This window comes from Glycine max, chromosome 17 (genome assembly GCF_000004515.6).
Source record: "Glycine max cultivar Williams 82 chromosome 17, Glycine_max_v4.0, whole genome shotgun sequence".
Taxonomy (NCBI): Eukaryota; Viridiplantae; Streptophyta; class Magnoliopsida; order Fabales; family Fabaceae; genus Glycine; species Glycine max.
The window spans coordinates 2,460,846-2,479,012 of NC_038253.2; the positions used below are offsets into that span (position 1 = coordinate 2,460,846).

Here is an 18,167-nt window from a genome sequence, read left to right on the forward strand (position 1 = left end):
TTGTATAAAAATCACAAACCAATTATTCCCAATTTATTCTATTTGAATTTATATTTTTTCTTATAAAATGAATGTAGAATTTTTAATTAATTTTTCAATTATTTATTTTAATTTCTTAATTTAGTTTTAAGTATTTATTTTAGGTATATATAACAAATTGAATTTTATTTATTTTCTATATATAGTTTATAGAATTCCTATATATAGAAGTTATTTATTTTACTCACTCACATATTTCAAGCAATGTTAGTTAAAGAAGTTAACAGAGGAGATACAAATAATGTAAAAAAAAAAAGAAGAAATATTAGATACAATATGAGAAAAACAAAAAAAAGATACAAGTGTAATTTTTTTTAATTGTACAATGACAATAACCATGACCAAAACTAAGTCCTCATCATATTTCTAATGGGTTAAAGGAGGTTTTATTTTTACTTGATTATACTTTTGTTCCTCAAGTATAATAATTGTGTGAATTTAATCTTTCATGTTCTAATTTTATTAATAGCTTCTCTTAAGTATTATAAATATAAAATTTTAGTCTCTTAATTTCAATTGCATCACTTGAATCCTAATGTAAAAGTTATGTAATTTTAGTTCGTCAAGTATAATTGCACGATTGGAACTAATTTTTAGGGACAATTTTTTTCAGAAATTACAGATATTTGACCTTAAAAGTCACATTTGAAAGCCTAAAGGTAAATTTATAGAGTCGTAATACAGTTATAAATATTTTGATATAGGATGATAACATTGAGTCTGTCAAACGTCTACACGAAAATCTGTCAAAATAAATAAAAATAAATAAATCATTGTTTATAATAATAAAAATAATAAACTATTAATGAAATTTAACTTTGTTCGTTAAATAATTATTATAAATTTATTGATTTGACAACTGTATTTGATTCTTATAAATAAAAAAAGTATTTGCTCATATTAAAAAAAAGGTTAATTTTACTTGTATTAGATATTACTTAGCTTAACGCTGAATGACGGTTGACGTTGTATATCTTTATCATTTCAAACAATTTCTATTTTTTTTGTTGTTGCTAGAAACACACATAATTGTTAATGAGATATAATTCAATTAATTGATTAGTACGAGTAAATTATGGTAAATTTTTTGACACCGTTGATTCCCACGGCTAAAAATAAGAAACCTTCATAATTGGAAAAAGTAAAATAAAATACATACTAGTGAAAGAATAGTGTGTTTTGACCTATAAAAAAGAATACTCCCTTGCTTAAAAAGAATACTCCCTTTTAATTTTTTTATCCTATGATAATGTACATCGAAATAACTCCACTTACATATATAAATATTCATTGCTATTATTGTAAGGTTATTAAATTTATATATAATTAATTAAAAAGATATTAAAAACACCTATTTTTATGGACACCGAGGAACAGATTCAATTAAATGTGTCAGTACAATGAACATTCCCGAAATGTATAAAGAAAAATATCCTGATGCTTGCTCATTTGAGGTTTCATTTAATTTTGCTTTATAATGACTTATCACAAATTTTGCAAACAAGGAAAAAACAGAAATGTGTCTGAACCAAACTAAAACAAGTGGAGTCCTTTTGAATTGAAGAGAAAAAGAAAAAAAAAAAAAAAAAAAAGAGTAGCATGCTCTACGGAATAAAAAAGTGCTGGTGTATGAGAATGAACCAATATGAATGAAGAAGCGACTCAAAAGTTTTAAACCAAAAAGACAGAGTACGTTAAGAAACACAAACCACACACGCTCAGAGGAAGTTGGCATGTACGCTCACCAAAGATTGGTCAAACATTAAGAACTTTAAATGAGAACGGGCTGCTACTCACACGCGCATGTTCGCGCGTGGGTTTTTGATGATGATGTAATAATAATATTAATAATGAATAACTTTTCTTTTGGTCCAAATAGCTGGATTGAGATATTAACGATGAGACAGAGAGTGGAGAGAGAGAGAGTTGAAGTAATAAGACTAAGCAAAACCAAAGGAGAAGAGCATTGTAGAGAAAATAAAAAAAATAAAAAATGGAAGGGTGAGTAGAGATAGAGAGAGCAAACGCAAACGCTGGTTGTTTCGTTTTTGTTTTGTTGCTGTTTTTTTTTTATCCACAAATATTACTTGTTAATATTATTAATTTTTGTTTAACAAAAAATTTCCAACTGATGATTTTTACTTTATATCTCTCTTGTTTTTGCTACTTTATTGGGTGTTGGAGAGAGAGAGTCAGAGATAAGACCTTCAAGTTGAGTTGAGTTTTTTTATTGCAATCTGTTTTTGTCTGTCTAATAAAATATTTTTATTTATTTATGAGCCTTCTAGAGAGAAAGGGAGATGAATGTTGTTACTTGTTATTAGTGGAGGCTTCTGAAGAGAGTGAAGAGTAGTAGCGTGTGTTGTGTTGTTGTTGCTGCTGCTGCTGCAATGGGAACTCCACCAACGGATGAGCTTGTGAAGAAGATCCAACAGCTGGAGGAAGGACACGCGCACCTGAAGCAAGAAATGTCGAAACTAAAACTCTCCGATGTGAGACACGGCCACCATCGCCAGAGGTCGCACTCCGTCTCTCCGCAGCGTTCTAGATTGGGAGCTCCGCCGAAGAAGCGGAGCGATGCACCGGCTGCTGCGTGGAAGCGAGGTTCGTGTTCTTTTAAACAGTCGTCGCCGCTGCAGAGGGAGAGTCGCGGTGGCGGCGATCCTCAAATTCACGGCGGAGGAGAAGAAGCTGCTCCGCGCCGTGGTCCCTCCGCCGTCAATTTCACGGAACGGCAGTATCTTAATATTTTGCGGTCAATGGGACAGTCCGTTCATATATTGGATCTTAACTGTCGCATAATATACTGGTCAGTAATTAGTTTCAGTGCTTCACATTTTTTTATTAATTTGTTTTGTTTTTAATTTCAATATATTTTTTCCTATTCTGTAATGAAGATATAGTTAATGAGGATGCCTAACATATGAATGTCTTTACTTTTATAGAAACTTTCACATTTAACTTTTCTAAGATGAGTTATATAAGTTAATTTTAGCTTATGAGAGAAAGTGAATTCATTGTCTTTTTTTTTTTCTATGAATACTTATGGAAAAGTTTCTTCTTATAAATATTTATGGAGAAGTTTCTTCCTATAAATATTTATAGAAAAGTTTCTCCAAACAGGACCTTATGATTAGCCCCTTGCTGAAAAATGGATGTGCTGACTGTGTTTGAGGTTTGATATATGTTGACTGTTGAGTATGTAATGTTGTATGGTGATGAATGCATGAATTCAGGGAATCTACATTAAAAGCTTGTTTTTGAATAAAAATATAATCGGAGAGTAATTTTGCAGGAACCGTAGTGCGGAAAATCTATATGGTTATACAGCAGAGGAAGCTCTAGGACAGGATGGGATTGAGCTACTTGTAGACCCTAGGGATTTGGACTTGGCCAATAATACAGTGAATCGTGTTATGATGGGAGAGAGCTGGACAGGGCAATTTCCGGTCAAGAATAAAACAGGGGAGAAGTTTTTAGCTGTAGCGACTAATACACCTTTTTATGACGATGATGGAAGCTTAGTTGGGCTAATTTGTGTCTCTATTGATTTGCGGCCCTTTCTTGAAATGAAAGTTCCAATGCCTACTAGTGTAAGGAACATCGAGTCAGATTCAGATTCAGGTGGAACCCGACCTAGAAGTAGCATTACAAATAAACTTGGCCTTGACACTCAACAGCCGCTTCAAGCTTCTATAGCTTCGAAAATTTCAAATTTGGTTTGTGCAATAACTTTCTTGCTTATGGAATATTAATATACCATGGTGTGTCTTGACTCTTGACATTTAATCATTAAACAGGCATCAAAGGTGGGTAACAAAGTTAAGTCAAGGATCTGGATGGGAGAAAACAATTTGGATCGGGAAAGTGGGAGTGGTGAAAGTCATCATTCTGAGCATAGTTTGTTGGAATCTGTTTTTTTGGAGCAGAGAGAGGATGCTAATTCCAGTGGAGCTAGCACCCCCAGAGGTGATGTGCCACCATCCCATTTTGGTGCGTTTTCTCATGTCGAAGAAAAATCCCAGGGAAAAGCTCTGAGAGAGTCTGGTGATGAGAGTGAAGGAAAATCTATTCATAAAATCATACCTAAGGCTGAAGCCTGGATTCAAAGGAAAACATTATCATGGCCGTGGAGAACAAAAGATCGAGAAGGATCAGATGCAATGAATGTTCGTGTTGCTGGGTCCTGGAGACAGAATGATCAAGAAAATGAATCAGTTAATCAGAAGATTCTTTCTTCTGGCTTGAAGCAAGAAAGCCAGGCAGGTGAAAGTAATCGCCCTACTAACAATGAGGCTTCAGGATCCTGGTCCTCCTTTAATGTTAACAGCACAAGTAGTGCCAGCAGCTGTGGGAGTGCTGGCAGTGGTGCTGTCAATAATAAAGTGGATGTGGACACTGATTGCTTGGATTATGAAATTTTGTGGGAGGACCTGACAATTGGAGAACAAATTGGGCAAGGTAATCACATTCTTAACTAAACTACTAAAGGGGCAAGCTTGAGAACATAATCTTTTGATAATATCTATATTTTAACAACAAAAGTATTTTTATCTTTGAAATGCCATTTGCCTCTTTTAAAGCTCTTATAATTTACTAAACCTATGCTTTTAAACCCAAATATCTTGTTAGCAGTGGTTGTTATGCATTTTATGCCTTGTAACTTGTTTCCTATTCTAAATTGCAGGTTCTTGTGGAACTGTCTATCATGCTCTGTGGTATGGATCAGTATGTTCTTTTCTCTTCCTGTAATTACTGGTTTTAGTTTCATGCATTATAAAGGATATTCTCTAAGCAATTTACCATAACTTAAGATTTCTTTGATATGCGTTCTTTTCCTTCTTGCCTTTTTGAGGTGTAAGAATGTACTTGAGTTTTTTCATATATGTTTATGCAAATTGTGATTGTTGCAACTGGTACTACTAGCATTTAGTATGCTGAAGTCCTTTATTGTGCTAATTCACCATTCTTGAGTTAAGGCATCATAGGATTGCTGGTTGGCCTGTAAAATGAGGATGGCAACTCTAAGCTTGACAATGTTAGAATGTGTCTTTTATAGGTTGACAACCTACATTTTTCTTACTGCAATTCTGATGTCAACTTATATTCATGTTTTTGCAGGATGTTGCCGTCAAAGTTTTCTCGAAGCAAGAATATTCAGACGATGTGATACTGTCCTTCAGACAAGAGGTATACTTTCCCGTAGCCTAATTTGCTAATCAGTGAGGAAGTGGCATAGGTTTTGAAAACAACTTCTGTTGCTATGTAATTAGGAGAGAAAATTTGATTAGAAAATATTCGTTTTCATTAGAAAAGAATAGTTTCCTTGGAGGATCTTACTTTGATGTTTGCTAAATTTATTACACAATTGGGAGGGGAATGACATACTTGTTGCTTTAACTTGATTTTATGTGACACACCAATCCACATGCAAGTTGGGCATCATAGATTTCTAATATGTGAACTTGATTCATTTGTTAACCATGTGTTAAATTTATTAATTACTTAGGGTTATTTTATATGACGATAAATAAGCATCATTTTGAATTTGCTAAGCTTATGAATGAGATCAGTGTTTATACCCATAATTGGAAGTGCATGGTTGGGGTGAATGATGCCCTAGATTTTTTTTTTTTTGATGGGGGGGCTGTTACATCACATTAGAGTGGATATAATTAGCCAAATACAGTGTAAAGCCATACATTTAGCGTAAATGATAAAGGTATGATTTTCATAGCATGACTGGTTGAGTAAAAAGTTCATTCTGTTTAACCAGTGATATAAATTAGGATAATTAAACTGGCAGATATTTTTTTTTTTTTTTTTATCTTAATCTCTTCTTTGAAAATAAAAATAAAAAACTTTAGCTGGAGGATAGGTTCTCCTGTGTTAGAATCTAATTGTAAAGTATGAGACTTGAGTCCCACATTGGAAATATGAGATTCTAGTGTGGGATTTATAACCCCTTTGGTTCTCTAACTACAACAACTAGTTTTTGTGGTCGAGTTCTCCGAAGGTTTTTATCAATTGGTATTACTGTTAGAGCTATTCATCATAGCTGTCAAATGAAAACAAGCAGCGAGTGGTGACTTTGACATTGCAACATTAGCTTGGGCTAGTCAACGGGCTGTTGCACAGGCAGCCTGCCAAAGCACCAAGGTTGCAGAGTGTGATGGGATGTTAGGATCAAATTGTTAGGTATGGGATTATAGTAGTGGAGTTTATAAGGTTTTGGCTCTCCAACTACAGCAACTAGCTTTTGTGGTGTAGTTCAACAAAGGTTCTTATCATCCCATTCTAGGGTCAGGCATGCCACAACACTATTTAATTTAATATGTTATTAAAGGAAAAGGTGGCTTCGGTTTATCTTTTTGATTGGATGGCTTTATGTGACTTCATTAGTTGTCCTTCAAGTACAATACTGTTTGGTTAGTCAGCATGTTGTTATTAGCAACATCTTTCTTCCTAAAATAAAATATAATAAACTATTAATGTTGATTTGATATGACCCATACATATTCTATTCCCTCAGATTATTTGACATGGTACTCCAATTTACCTTGGTAACATGGATATACAATACTGTTATAGTGACCTAGATTGAATTATATTTTCAAGTTTGACAATTCCTTTATCATGTTAATTAAAATAATCGGAAAAAATTTTGGATTAGTGCAGAACCTATTAATTGTTTATTTTGAGTGGAGTCGCAGCTATCAGGATTGTTGGGGGTTTGATTTAATGTACTCTCCAGAATTTAGCTAATATGGAACTGTACCTTGTTCTTCCACTTTTTCATTTTACTGTTTTGATCACTTTTCTCTTCTTAACCTCCTGAAATTTCTTTTGTCCCCTAAAATTTCTTTTCTCTTCTCAAGATCACTTTTTCATTTTACCAAGCGGCTGCCCCCTAAAATTTCTTTTGTCTAATATGAATTTGACATTTCATTGTATGAAGGTGTCTGTCATGAAAAGACTTCGACACCCAAATATTCTTCTCTACATGGGGGCCGTGACTTCACCTCAACGTCTATGCATTGTGACAGAGTTTCTCCCGCGGTTTGTTCTGCAGTTTTCTTTTGACCCCTTTGTCTCAAGAGCATTATGATTCTAGTTTATCATTCTATGTATCACAAAGTACTTGCTACTTAGCTGGACTGATCATTGCTCTGTTCATTTGTATTTTATGACTTCAGTGGAAGCTTGTGCCGCTTGTTACACAGAAACACATCTAAACTTGACTGGAGACGGCGAGTTCATATGGCCTTGGATATTGTAAGTATTTAGTAATAGAAATATGGACAGTAAGATGTCTATCTCTTTAGCTGGTAAATAAAGATATATCATTGTAATGCTGTTTTTTTGGTATCTTAGAAATCATCTCAGTGTTCGAAGCATGTTGTATGCTTACAACTTACTTTTTCTACAGGCACGAGGTGTAAATTATCTTCATCATTGTAACCCACCTATCATCCACAGAGATTTGAAGTCATCAAATCTTCTAGTTGATAAGAACTGGACTGTGAAGGTCTGCCACTTGTCACTTTTCTATTTATCCTACAATGTTGGGTTGGAAGTCTGTCGTTGATTGCTTAAAGATTTCTAGCATTGTGTCTGTGTAGTTAGAGAATATCTTAATCAAGTGTTAAATGAAACAGGTTGGTGATTTTGGTCTTTCACGTCTTAAGCATGAAACATATCTCACAACTAAGACAGGAAGGGGCACGGTAGGCTCATCTTGTTTTTTGTTCCCGTGGCTGTAATATAGTATATGTTTGCAATTGTCCTTTTCTTTACATTTTCACTACTAGAGGCTCAAAAACATTTTACTGATTCTAGCATTATTTTGCTTTATAGCCTCAATGGATGGCACCGGAAGTTCTTCGTAATGAACCCTCTGATGAGAAGTATGCTCAATCTATGCTCTCAAGTACTCTTTCTCTCCACTGATGTTTTTAAACAAATTTCAGACTTTTAATATCTGTTTTTACTGCTTCTTTGGAACATCAGATCTGACGTTTACAGCTTTGGAGTAATATTATGGGAAATTGCAACTGAAAAGATACCTTGGGATAATCTCAACTCAATGCAGGTATTGCTTTCATCTGTAGATGAACCTTTGAAAATATATACACGTGCAGCCTGAAATGGTAGTAAAGCCTATTGAATGGAAATCCACTGCAGAGTGTTGTTTTATCTTTTGGTCATTTGCTTTTTAATGTTGTTTGTTATTCCAGTGCTTTAAATTGTGCCTTTGGTTTGTTGCTTATTTAGTTTTTGAATTACACTTATTCTATGTTATTAAAGACCATGGTGACTGGAATCTTTTATATCATAATTTTTTCCAGTTCCTTCTGTATATCACATATGAAGACCTTTTTTCTTGATGGAACTATTGAATATGGATCACTGTGGGTGCATATATGAACAACTGTTCCTCTAGGAATCTTGCAGGTGATTGGAGCTGTAGGATTCATGAATCAACGGCTAGAGATTCCAAAAAATGTTGATCCACGGTGGGCTTCTATAATTGAGAGCTGCTGGCATAGGTGTGTATTCTCATCTCTCTGAAACTTTTGTATCCCAATCTCCCAAATAGCTTTGAATATCCAAGCATGAATTTTATCACCCAAATGAACATAGAAGTGGCTTGTGCTCCAATAGTTGGCCAGCTTACCGTAAAAATCTTCGTATTACTTGCTGTTTCATCGAACTGGAATCATTTGGCTTTTTTTTCTTAATATTAGTTAATGCCTAATGTTACATTTCCGTGCTGCAGTGAATAAGAAACTAGCCGTTGCATAGTTGACTTTTGGTTGTTGCGTTTGCTACCTAGGCTTAAACATGTTTCTAATTCTTACCGTTTAGTCATTATTCATTTTATACTTTTAGTTTTTTTTTTTCTGTTTTGGTCCTGATAAAATTTTGTTTTACGATTTTAGTAGTTGACATTATTTTTTTAGTCCTTGTAAAAGTGTAAACTTTTGATTTAGGTTTATCTTTTTTTGAAAAATATTCATTTTGGTCCCTATTATTTAAAAAACAACAGTCCAATAGATGATTGCCATGCCATCAGTAAATAATGACAATAAAACTGTAAAAATTTTATAGGGACCAAAACCGACACAAAAAAAATAAATTATGGGGGCCTTTTTGGTTTATATGTAAATCCTTGATCGCATCTATTTTTCTACCTCCTTTTAGTAGTTTTACTCAATACTCAATATTGAATCCATGTGGAGTTACCAAACACTTTTGCCGACTTATAAATTTGTGTATTCCTATTTCCTACCAGTGATCCAGCTTGCCGGCCAACGTTCCCCGAACTGCTTGACAAGCTTAAAGAGCTGCAAAAACAGTATGCCATTCAGTTCCAGGCTGCCCGATCCACTGCCAAGGAAAGCACCCAAAAGGAGTCCTAGACAACCTTGGAGCTATTTTTTCTGTCACTGTGGCTGTGGCTGATGCTTAATGATTTTTTTGCATATATTTTACCAAAGCTGCTGGAGTAGATGAGTTAGTACCAAGTACAAACAGCTGGTCTTGGAACCATGTAGAGTAGCTGATCCTGGAGTCCTCCAACATTTGCTAAGGTATTATGAAGAACGAAGAAGGGAGATGGACTGATAAAACTTAAAAGAGAGGTGGGGATTGCCAAACTTTTGATAGTGATTGGATTAGTCATCTTATTTTTCTCTAGTGGCATTTTAAAGTTTCTTCAATTGATTGGTGGTGTTGTGTTTGGAGTCTTGTCAATCGGATCGATCACCACCCGCATTGTACTTTTCTATGCAAATGTTTGCGCCACTATTTAAAAGTTGTACAGAAGGTAGCGAAAAGAAAGGGAAAAAAATTCGTTTGACTACATAGATTAGAATCACAAAGTCAGTGTGGTTCTGTATTTTCAGTTAATGTTGGATCTTTATCATTATCCACTTGAAGCAAAAAGTGCAACTTAGCACGTCAGACCCATTCAGCATTTGGTTGGCCTGTTTCAATTCATCTTATGGAACGAGTGTAGAGAACAATTCCAGTGTGCATGGTAATTTTCAATTGCACGGGCATTCTATTTGGCTACCATTTTTATATATATTAACTGAACTTTAAAATTCTTATCTCCTAAAGGATGCTATAATAAAAATAAAGTAATATATAGGAAATAAAATAAGCAAAATTTATTTCAAATCAAACGCCCCTTTTATTTCTAACGAATAATTTCTAATAACATTATCAAAACCTTACGTATAGCAACATATTTTTACAAGATATTATGAGTTTTTTCAATAGAATACTATGATTGTTTGAATTCAGGAAGTGCAATTGGCTAACATTATCTAGTGTTTTTTCCTCTTAAGTTAAATCAAACACGTTTGAAGAAAAACTCTTACAGAAAAATCAAAGACATTATTTTTTTATAAAAGAAAAAAATAACTTTCAAGAAAAAAAAAAACTAATTGAAGTTTTTAAAAATACACTACAAACCTTAATGTCTCTTCCCTCTCATTTTGAACTAATTGATATGACAACAAAACAAAACTTAGTTTTCAACGGAAGAATGTCGATAAGGAGGGAAACATCTCATGCAACTAGTGGAAATCTGAAACAACTTCAATGGTGGGGAATTTATAAAGCCTACTTCAGGACTAAGGTTGCTTTTATCACCTGGGAAGTCCATTATACTTTCAGATAAATATTATTGGGATTCCCCGACAAAAAAAAAAGGATGACAAACTAATGGCTCTAAAGACATCGTGAATCTAAGGATAAAGAAAAGGCACCATAGCATGAACTGTTGCAGCGTCTGGAGCCAGCTATATGCTTTTCCAATAGCATTTTGGGAATCTCTCTTGAATACGGAAAAGTAAGCGAAAACATGGTGGACGCTTCCTTCCCGACAATGTCAACTTCAATTAACACGGAGAATCTAGGCTCATCAACTTGGAAGTAGCAACATTATGTAAATAACCACTTGCACAAGCTGTTCCGCACAATAATTTACTAGAGCCTGTCAAGTACAAGGCTTTCTATTTGACAACACTAGTTGATAAATTATTAAGCACTGAACTCGAAGATGAAGGAGCTCCACGCTGAACATGCAAATGAGCTTATGCAAGTGATAAACAATGGAGATACAAGACGCCAACTATTCCAAGCTCCAACACTACTAGTACTATGCATGGATGATCGATTAATTTAGTTCCAAAATTTTGTCAATTTGATGGATGAAAAAAAAGAAAGAAAAAGAGTTGTTAAGGTAGCCGAAAAATCTAAGAATCTTGGTGCAGTTAATTTTTGGTCCAATAGTTAAATGAGCTTAAATACACTTAGAAGGATGGAGGGAGGGAGAAAACTTCGTTAAATAGGAACTCATTCAAACTATTGGTAAAAAATATCAGTACCAAAACTCTAATTTCCACAGAATTTCTCAAGAAAAAAATGTTTGAATGGTATGATCCAATGGGTGCTCCCTATAGTGAGACCATGGGCTGAAATCCCACTCTTCACTTTCCCTATAACGGCTACAAATTCTAGCTTGAAACTATGTATATCAAAACAAGAGAACTACCCCTGACACCAGGTCCCCTAGCCTTCATGAAACATTAGTTTATTGGTTCTAACTACTTAGATTGAATTGAGCCCAATGTATCGTCTAAAGGTCAGCACCAAACATAAGAGCAGAACAATGCAATACAACTTGGCTAATCTATTCTATTCTTAGCTCCTTTATATAATTTATGCTTTCCAGTGTTAGCTAGAAAGACTTGAGGTATGAATATAGTAATTCTGTAAACATTTAAACACGTGTTTCAGTACAGGGAATGTATAGCTATAAGATTTCTGAGCAAAAATTAGGTCTTGGTATTCAGATGACTGAGATAAACATTGACACTTCCATTCCCACAACTCTAGCGAAGCAAGTGCCGGATTGCAGCTACTGCATCACCTTTATGCTCACGCAAGGTCCTTTCAGCAACCTTTTTATCCAGCTGTTAGAAACAACACATAAAAAAATATATATCAATTAATTAATTAATTGAAAAATAAATAAATTTTTTTTAAAAAAATACGAAGTTACCCACCTCTAGTTCATTCGCAATTATGTCAACATCAGCGGCATTTATCTTGACAGCAGCTAACTCTTTCTCCCTGAAATTAAGGAGAAAAAAAATACAGATTAAGAGTTAATTAATCATATGTGGAAGACAGAAAAATAAATAAGGAGTGTAAATAGAAAATGATATAACCTCATACGCATGGCTTGCCAGTCAGCTTCAGCAGATGCAGCAATTGATGCCATGGCCTGCCCCAAGATCGTTAGAAAATAGCGCAAAAAATCAGTTTCAACGCGAATCAAACCGTTGTTGTGAAATATCGTAGCAACGTTTGAGAGAGAATAGAGAGAGGAACCTCTTGGACGCGAGAAGAATCGAGTTGGCGATCCTCGACGCGGTCTGTGAGCTTGTCGAAAGCTTTGCTCTGTTGCTGCAAGTCCTTCGAATCCACAACCCTCTCTATTCCTTCGTCTGCACCTTCCATTTCTCTCTCTCTCTCTCTCTCTCTCTCTCTCTATATTCACGCTTTCTGCCCCCAAAAATCAATGCAATTCCAGAACGCGCACACTTTTGCCATCGTATTACTAACGAACGGAAATTTCTTACACCCACGCGCAACGCTGGAAGAAGTGCATTTGATACTGTTTGTTTGCTTGTTTGTGCTCGGTTGCTTTTCGGGCCGTACTGGGCTGAACGTGAGAACCACTAGCCTGAAGCATTAGGGAATTGCTATTCTTATTTTCACTTTTGCTATTTCTACCGCTTATGTGCTTTTAAAAAAATTATTCTGAAAATAATCTTTTAAGGAAACATGATTTCTTTAGCAAAGTAAACAATGTATTTATGTTTTTTTGTGTATGAGGAAGTGCAAAAAAATACATAATAAAAACATGATTTCATTATATATTTTGTCAATGGAATCGTATTTACATAAAAAATACAACAAAAATATATATATATTTTGTATATTTTATACAACAGAAACATCATTCCATTAAAAGGGTATTTACGTAATAAAATTATTTTAATGCACATGGAAGTGTGAATAGCAAATTTGGGGGTGAAAGACTTTTCACACTCAAAAGATTTTATCAGATGACGAATTATCTTTGAAAAACTTAATTAATGACCTTAGGGCCAGGGCTGACGTGCATATCCTTGAAGAGAGAGGCATGGTGTACCTATTGTTTAAAGGTGTTGCATGGTACGAAAGCAATTGAAACCAATAAATATTTTTAATTTTTAATGGATGCTTGATATATTTTTTCATTTTTCCTTTTTCTTTCTCACTTTCCTTATTTACCCTTCCTCCTCTATGTCTCGTTTCCCTTTAACCACTCACCAGCCTCCACCGCATAAAGGAACCACAGCATCAGCGCGCTGCGACAATAACCCACCAAACCGCGTCGACCCACCGCACGACGTCGATGACCCATCACCTGTCTCACCTTCACCAACAATGGATCTGGTTTTGGTTTGTTTTTCCTTCCTTTTTCGACGAGAACCCAGCCTTCGCAGCAAGTGAGGTAGATAGTTGCGGGCATCACGAAAAACTTGTGGAGGATCTAATTTGTAATTTTGTTTTAATTTCGTTTTGGATCTGTTAAGTTTTTTTGATCTAAGATTTTCTCTTATATTTTGTAGTTGGTTTTAATTGGGGATCTTATTTGTAATGTAGTTTTTTGATCTGATTGTTGCGATGGGTAGTGAAGGAGGTGCGATTCTGGGGGTAGGGGAATCTGCGATGCTGAGTTGAAAGAGATAACCACACGGAGTTGAACGACAATGACCACAAGAATTATATTAATGAATAGAGCTAAGGGAGATGGACAAATTGGGAAAGAACAAAAAAAAAGAAAAAGAGAAAAAGAAAAAATAAGAAATATTTTTAACCATTAGATTTAAAATACGATTATCTAACGGTGAAAAATCCTCTCGCACCGCACAACCCCTTCTAAAATATGTCGTTCGCACCGTACAATCCACAAAATTGGGACACACGTCAGCCTTGGCCGATCTTTAGAAGTCTCTATTTTCGGCCATATTTTTTTCCATCTTTAAGAAATGTATTTCAATTTCATATTGCGTTGGTGTGTATGGTGGACTCGTTGTCATGGCATCGTAGGAACTGTGGGCTGAAGGGGATTGGGCCTATTTATGTTGTAGATGCATCTTGAGCTGCGCTTATCAGAAGCAAATTGGTTTGGGCACCCAGTATTTTTATTATTGGGACACTAGGCATGGCAAATTTTTCAACGAGGCGCTATTTTACAAAGTTATTCCCATTTTAGGGCTGTTTGAAAAGTATTTCTCAGGGGGTGTTGTTTTTGCACGTCCCCAGCATGGGATGCGCCATTTCTGATGGCGACTTCGTGCATGATGGACACATGTCGAGGGGGGAGGAAAACGTCATTACTGCTGGCGATTTGAGACGTGGGAAACGCCAGCACTGTTGGCGCCACAGTGAAAGCGCCACTGCTCTTGGCGATTCAGCCTAGGGTAGGGTCAGCTTTTCTGCAGCAGAGGCAGCTTTGCAGTAGGCGGGAGCAGTCCTTTGCAGATGGTGGCGCTAGTCATTTTGGCGATTTAGGAGAAGGAAGAAAACGCCACTTCCTTTGGCGTTTTAGGAGGAGGAAACGCCACTTCCTCCTAAAACGCCAAGAGCAGTGGCGCTTTCACTGTGGCGCCAATAGTTCTAGCGTTTCCCACGTCTCAAATCGCCAGCAGTAATAGCGCTTTCCTCCCCCCTCGACATGTGTCCACCATGCACGAAGTCGCCATCAGAAATGGCGCATCCAATGCTGGGGACGTGCAAAAACAGCACCCCCTGGGAAATACTTTCCAAACAGCCCTAAACTGGGAATAACTTTGTAAAACAGCGCCTTGTTGGGAAATTTGCCCACTAGGCATAGTACGTGAAATTCCTATTTTGCCCTTTTCATAAAATTGATGTGAATTGAGTGTACTAGCAAAAATACTGGGTGCCCCAAGCAGTTCCCTTATCATAATTGTTCTTGGTCCAGTAAAATCTTAAAATTTCTAAAAAATATTATTTTACCAATCTATTCTAACACTTCACCATGCTTCTTTCTCCCTTTCCTCTTACCTGTGCCCTCTTTGGTCTCACCTACTATTAAATACACAACAAAAACACAATTTAATTGTGATCTTGATTAAGATATACAACCAAATCATATTTTTGCTTTGTATTTTTAAAATAAAAATAAATAACCAACAAAAAAATGATTCTACTTTGATCTTCGTTGAAACATGCAATGAAATTGGATTTTTCATTTTTTTATGATTTTTTATTAATTATAAATGCAAGTTACATTTTTAAAAGTAATCAAATTAATTATGATACAACTTAACATTTTTAATAGTACTTAATATTTTTTTTAAATAAAATTAAATTAATTGGATACAAGTTATCATTTATAAAGGTAATCAAATTAATTATTATAAGAATTACCTTTATTAACCATAATCAAATTAATTGATGATATTATTTTGATTACAATTAAAAAGAATAATTTATGTTATCATTAATTTAAATTTAAATTAAAAAGATAATTTATGTAACAATTAATTTGATTACTTTTTAAAAGGTAATATGTGTTATTATTAATATAATTTGTATAAAAATTAATTTAATAAAAAAGGTAACTTAATTTTATAAATAATTTTTCGTGGAAAAATACCTAGCAAAAGACATGTCATGAAAACATATTTCTGTTTTAAATTATGTTTGCATCCTTGCATTACAATAGAAACACGTTTACGTTGTAAATTTTCTTTCCGATTATACAATGGATTCATGATTATATGAGAAGGATATTTTTGGAATAAAAAAATTATCAACTCTTTGGTAGGAACCAAATTTGCATGGGACCAATACTAACACACATGCATTTTTTTGTTATGAACTCATGGTAGAACTTTAATTTTAAAAAAAGTCCAATTTAGAGATGTTAAAATGTGAAAAACAAATATTTGAAAACAAAATAATAAAGTATACATATTTGGACAAAAAACAAAAACACAAATCTACATGCAACGCCCAGTTTAAATGTGTGTGATTCCAAAGCATGCGATGACATTTTAAAAAAAAATGGTAACGTGACAAACTGTAAATTTGTTTGGGAATGATGCGCGCCACATTCTTAAAGTAATTAAATTAGATTTATTATTCTTACGTCTATATATACGGCCGTAATTCCTGATGCAAAGAAGCAGCAATCTCACAAGTTTCAACTAAACGCTGGTAAGGAAAAAAAAAAGGGGCCAAGCAGGATCGTGTGACGATGTATTCGAGTCCACGATGTATGTACTCAAAAAATTAAACTCATGCCTTCTACTAATACCATGGAGAACGAAAAAAAATATGAAAAATGCAATTTTACATTTCTCAATAAAAAAAACTTTCTACTCATAACTGTAATTAGTAGTATATATAAAATGTTGATGATAAATATAGTGTCTTGCGCGTAGTACCTTTTGCTTTTACATTTCAATTCTGCTTCTGAAGTGCTGAACAGCTAGCTTAATTAAGGCTTAGGATATCCCCACCCCAAGAGTTGGGTGGTTGATCACATGATACTGCCGTCCAGCTATTCTGACTTACTAGTAATTAATTAATCCCATTTTTTCTTAATTGTCGAAAATGAAGTGATTACTGATAGGGATGTTTTTTGGTCCGAAGTGTTGCCAGTGGAGGTCCAGATTCTATAAACTTGGTTGCCTATAGACTAGGCTAGCTTGATTTTTTTTTTAAGAGTGAAGGAGTTGATCTAAACTCCATGATCAAATACTATATGTAAATATGAAATGTAAGTCAGTGAATATTTCACAAGAATAATAATGCGAGAATAAAGGCGCATACAATAATGTTAAGAGTATTAAAGATACTTTATCCCCATTTTGTCCACCCGTCATTTACTTGGAAAACGTTATTAACTTTTTTTTTCTTATCAAGATTAAAGTTATTTCATTTTATCAAGAATAGTGGATAGTACAAAACTAGAAATATAATCAAAATTATAGATGTCAGCTTGAAATCTTGACGTCCTTTAAAATATGTATGTAAATATGGTTAATCTTATTTCACAAAGGATCAACTATTAGAATTGAAGGGCGGCATTAAAATCCATTTAAAATGCAGGTATTTTATTTGTAACATGCATTAATTGTCAATTTTTCTATAGCTTTATTAGTTAGCTAGATAAACTACTTTTTAATATTGAGGTTTTGTGAAATATGTGTATACCTAATATGCCTTTTACTATATATTCATGAAGCAACTTTTACATGTGCTAGGGTGGCTAAACGTCCAGGAATGCTATGTTTCTATAACCAGGCTAAACACTAACAGTTGTGAGCTTCATTTAATTTGATACTGAGATAGTTCACATGCTAATCCCATATATATGGCTTTGAACCGACAAATAATACACATGGTAGGGCAAGCTTGCCAGTTATAGATGACAAGAGCAGTATAAAGACGTGAGAGTCTTCAACAATTCATAATTGCGATCTGCCAATCGCAGCCACTTACAGAAAAATTTTCTACGTACAGTTTTTACTCAGGCTGAAAATAGTAGAAAATTAATCGCTCTGTATCCTTGACCTCGACCAGTTACGTCGAGCATTGAATATATTTACCAACTGGCTAGAGTAATTCTATTGGACACGAAATATAAGAGAAAATTTACGAGCATAAAATGACATGAATAACAGATAAGTTTACTTCCGAAGCATTAAGAGAGAAATTCAATATCTGGTCTAAGTATATGGAAAGGTATCTGTTAAAAGGTGTATGTCAACCATTTAAATAAATTTTAGAATCTATGATGGAGTAGTTATTGATTTTTGGTTAAGGAATACAATAATTTATTAAAAAAAGTTAATGAGAAATATTTTTAGGTACATTTGTTTTCTTTTTTCTAGATCTTGATTCCTGACATAAGAACTATGTTTCATGTATCAAGTGGTTGATTCAATAAATATAGCACGTATATAATATTGTAATTTAATCTAATCTTTTAATTTAACAACAGTCAGATCAAAAGTTGTCAT

General features: G+C 34.3%; 2 protein-coding genes across 5 annotated transcripts; one reads left to right on the plus strand and one right to left on the minus strand.

The window, feature by feature from the left end:
* The first annotated feature begins 1,908 nt into the window (after window positions 1-1,908).
* On the plus strand, window positions 1,909-10,015 carry LOC100785569 (serine/threonine-protein kinase STY8). Of its 4 annotated transcripts, XM_014769922.3 has the most exons (14): window positions 1,909-2,040; window positions 2,328-2,848; window positions 3,335-3,758; window positions 3,840-4,500; window positions 4,727-4,767; window positions 5,161-5,229; window positions 6,998-7,098; window positions 7,236-7,314; window positions 7,469-7,567; window positions 7,698-7,766; window positions 7,897-7,946; window positions 8,050-8,131; window positions 8,494-8,588; window positions 9,335-10,015. In XM_014769922.3, exons 2-14 carry the CDS (start codon window positions 2,430-2,432, stop codon window positions 9,459-9,461), a joined length of 2,316 nt encoding a protein of 771 aa, XP_014625408.1. In that variant the 5' UTR covers window positions 1,909-2,040; window positions 2,328-2,429; the 3' UTR covers window positions 9,462-10,015. The 4 variants fall into 4 exon arrangements, 3 of the variants coding, with proteins under 3 accessions (XP_014625408.1, XP_014625409.1, XP_040867227.1); XR_001385819.3 differs by having other exon boundaries at window positions 1,953-2,848; window positions 8,483-8,588; window positions 9,335-9,369; XM_041011293.1 differs by having other exon boundaries at window positions 1,954-2,848.
* Window positions 10,016-11,734: 1,719 nt separating this feature from the next.
* On the minus strand, window positions 11,735-12,760 carry LOC100789285 (huntingtin-interacting protein K). The gene is made up of 4 exons (XM_003550625.5): window positions 12,448-12,760; window positions 12,285-12,340; window positions 12,120-12,186; window positions 11,735-12,026 (listed from the first exon to the last, which is right to left on the minus strand). The coding sequence occupies exons 1-4, from the start codon at window positions 12,574-12,576 to the stop codon at window positions 11,946-11,948; spliced, it is 333 nt and encodes a 110-aa protein (XP_003550673.1). The 5' UTR covers window positions 12,577-12,760; the 3' UTR covers window positions 11,735-11,945.
* Between the last annotated feature and the right edge of the window lie 5,407 nt (window positions 12,761-18,167).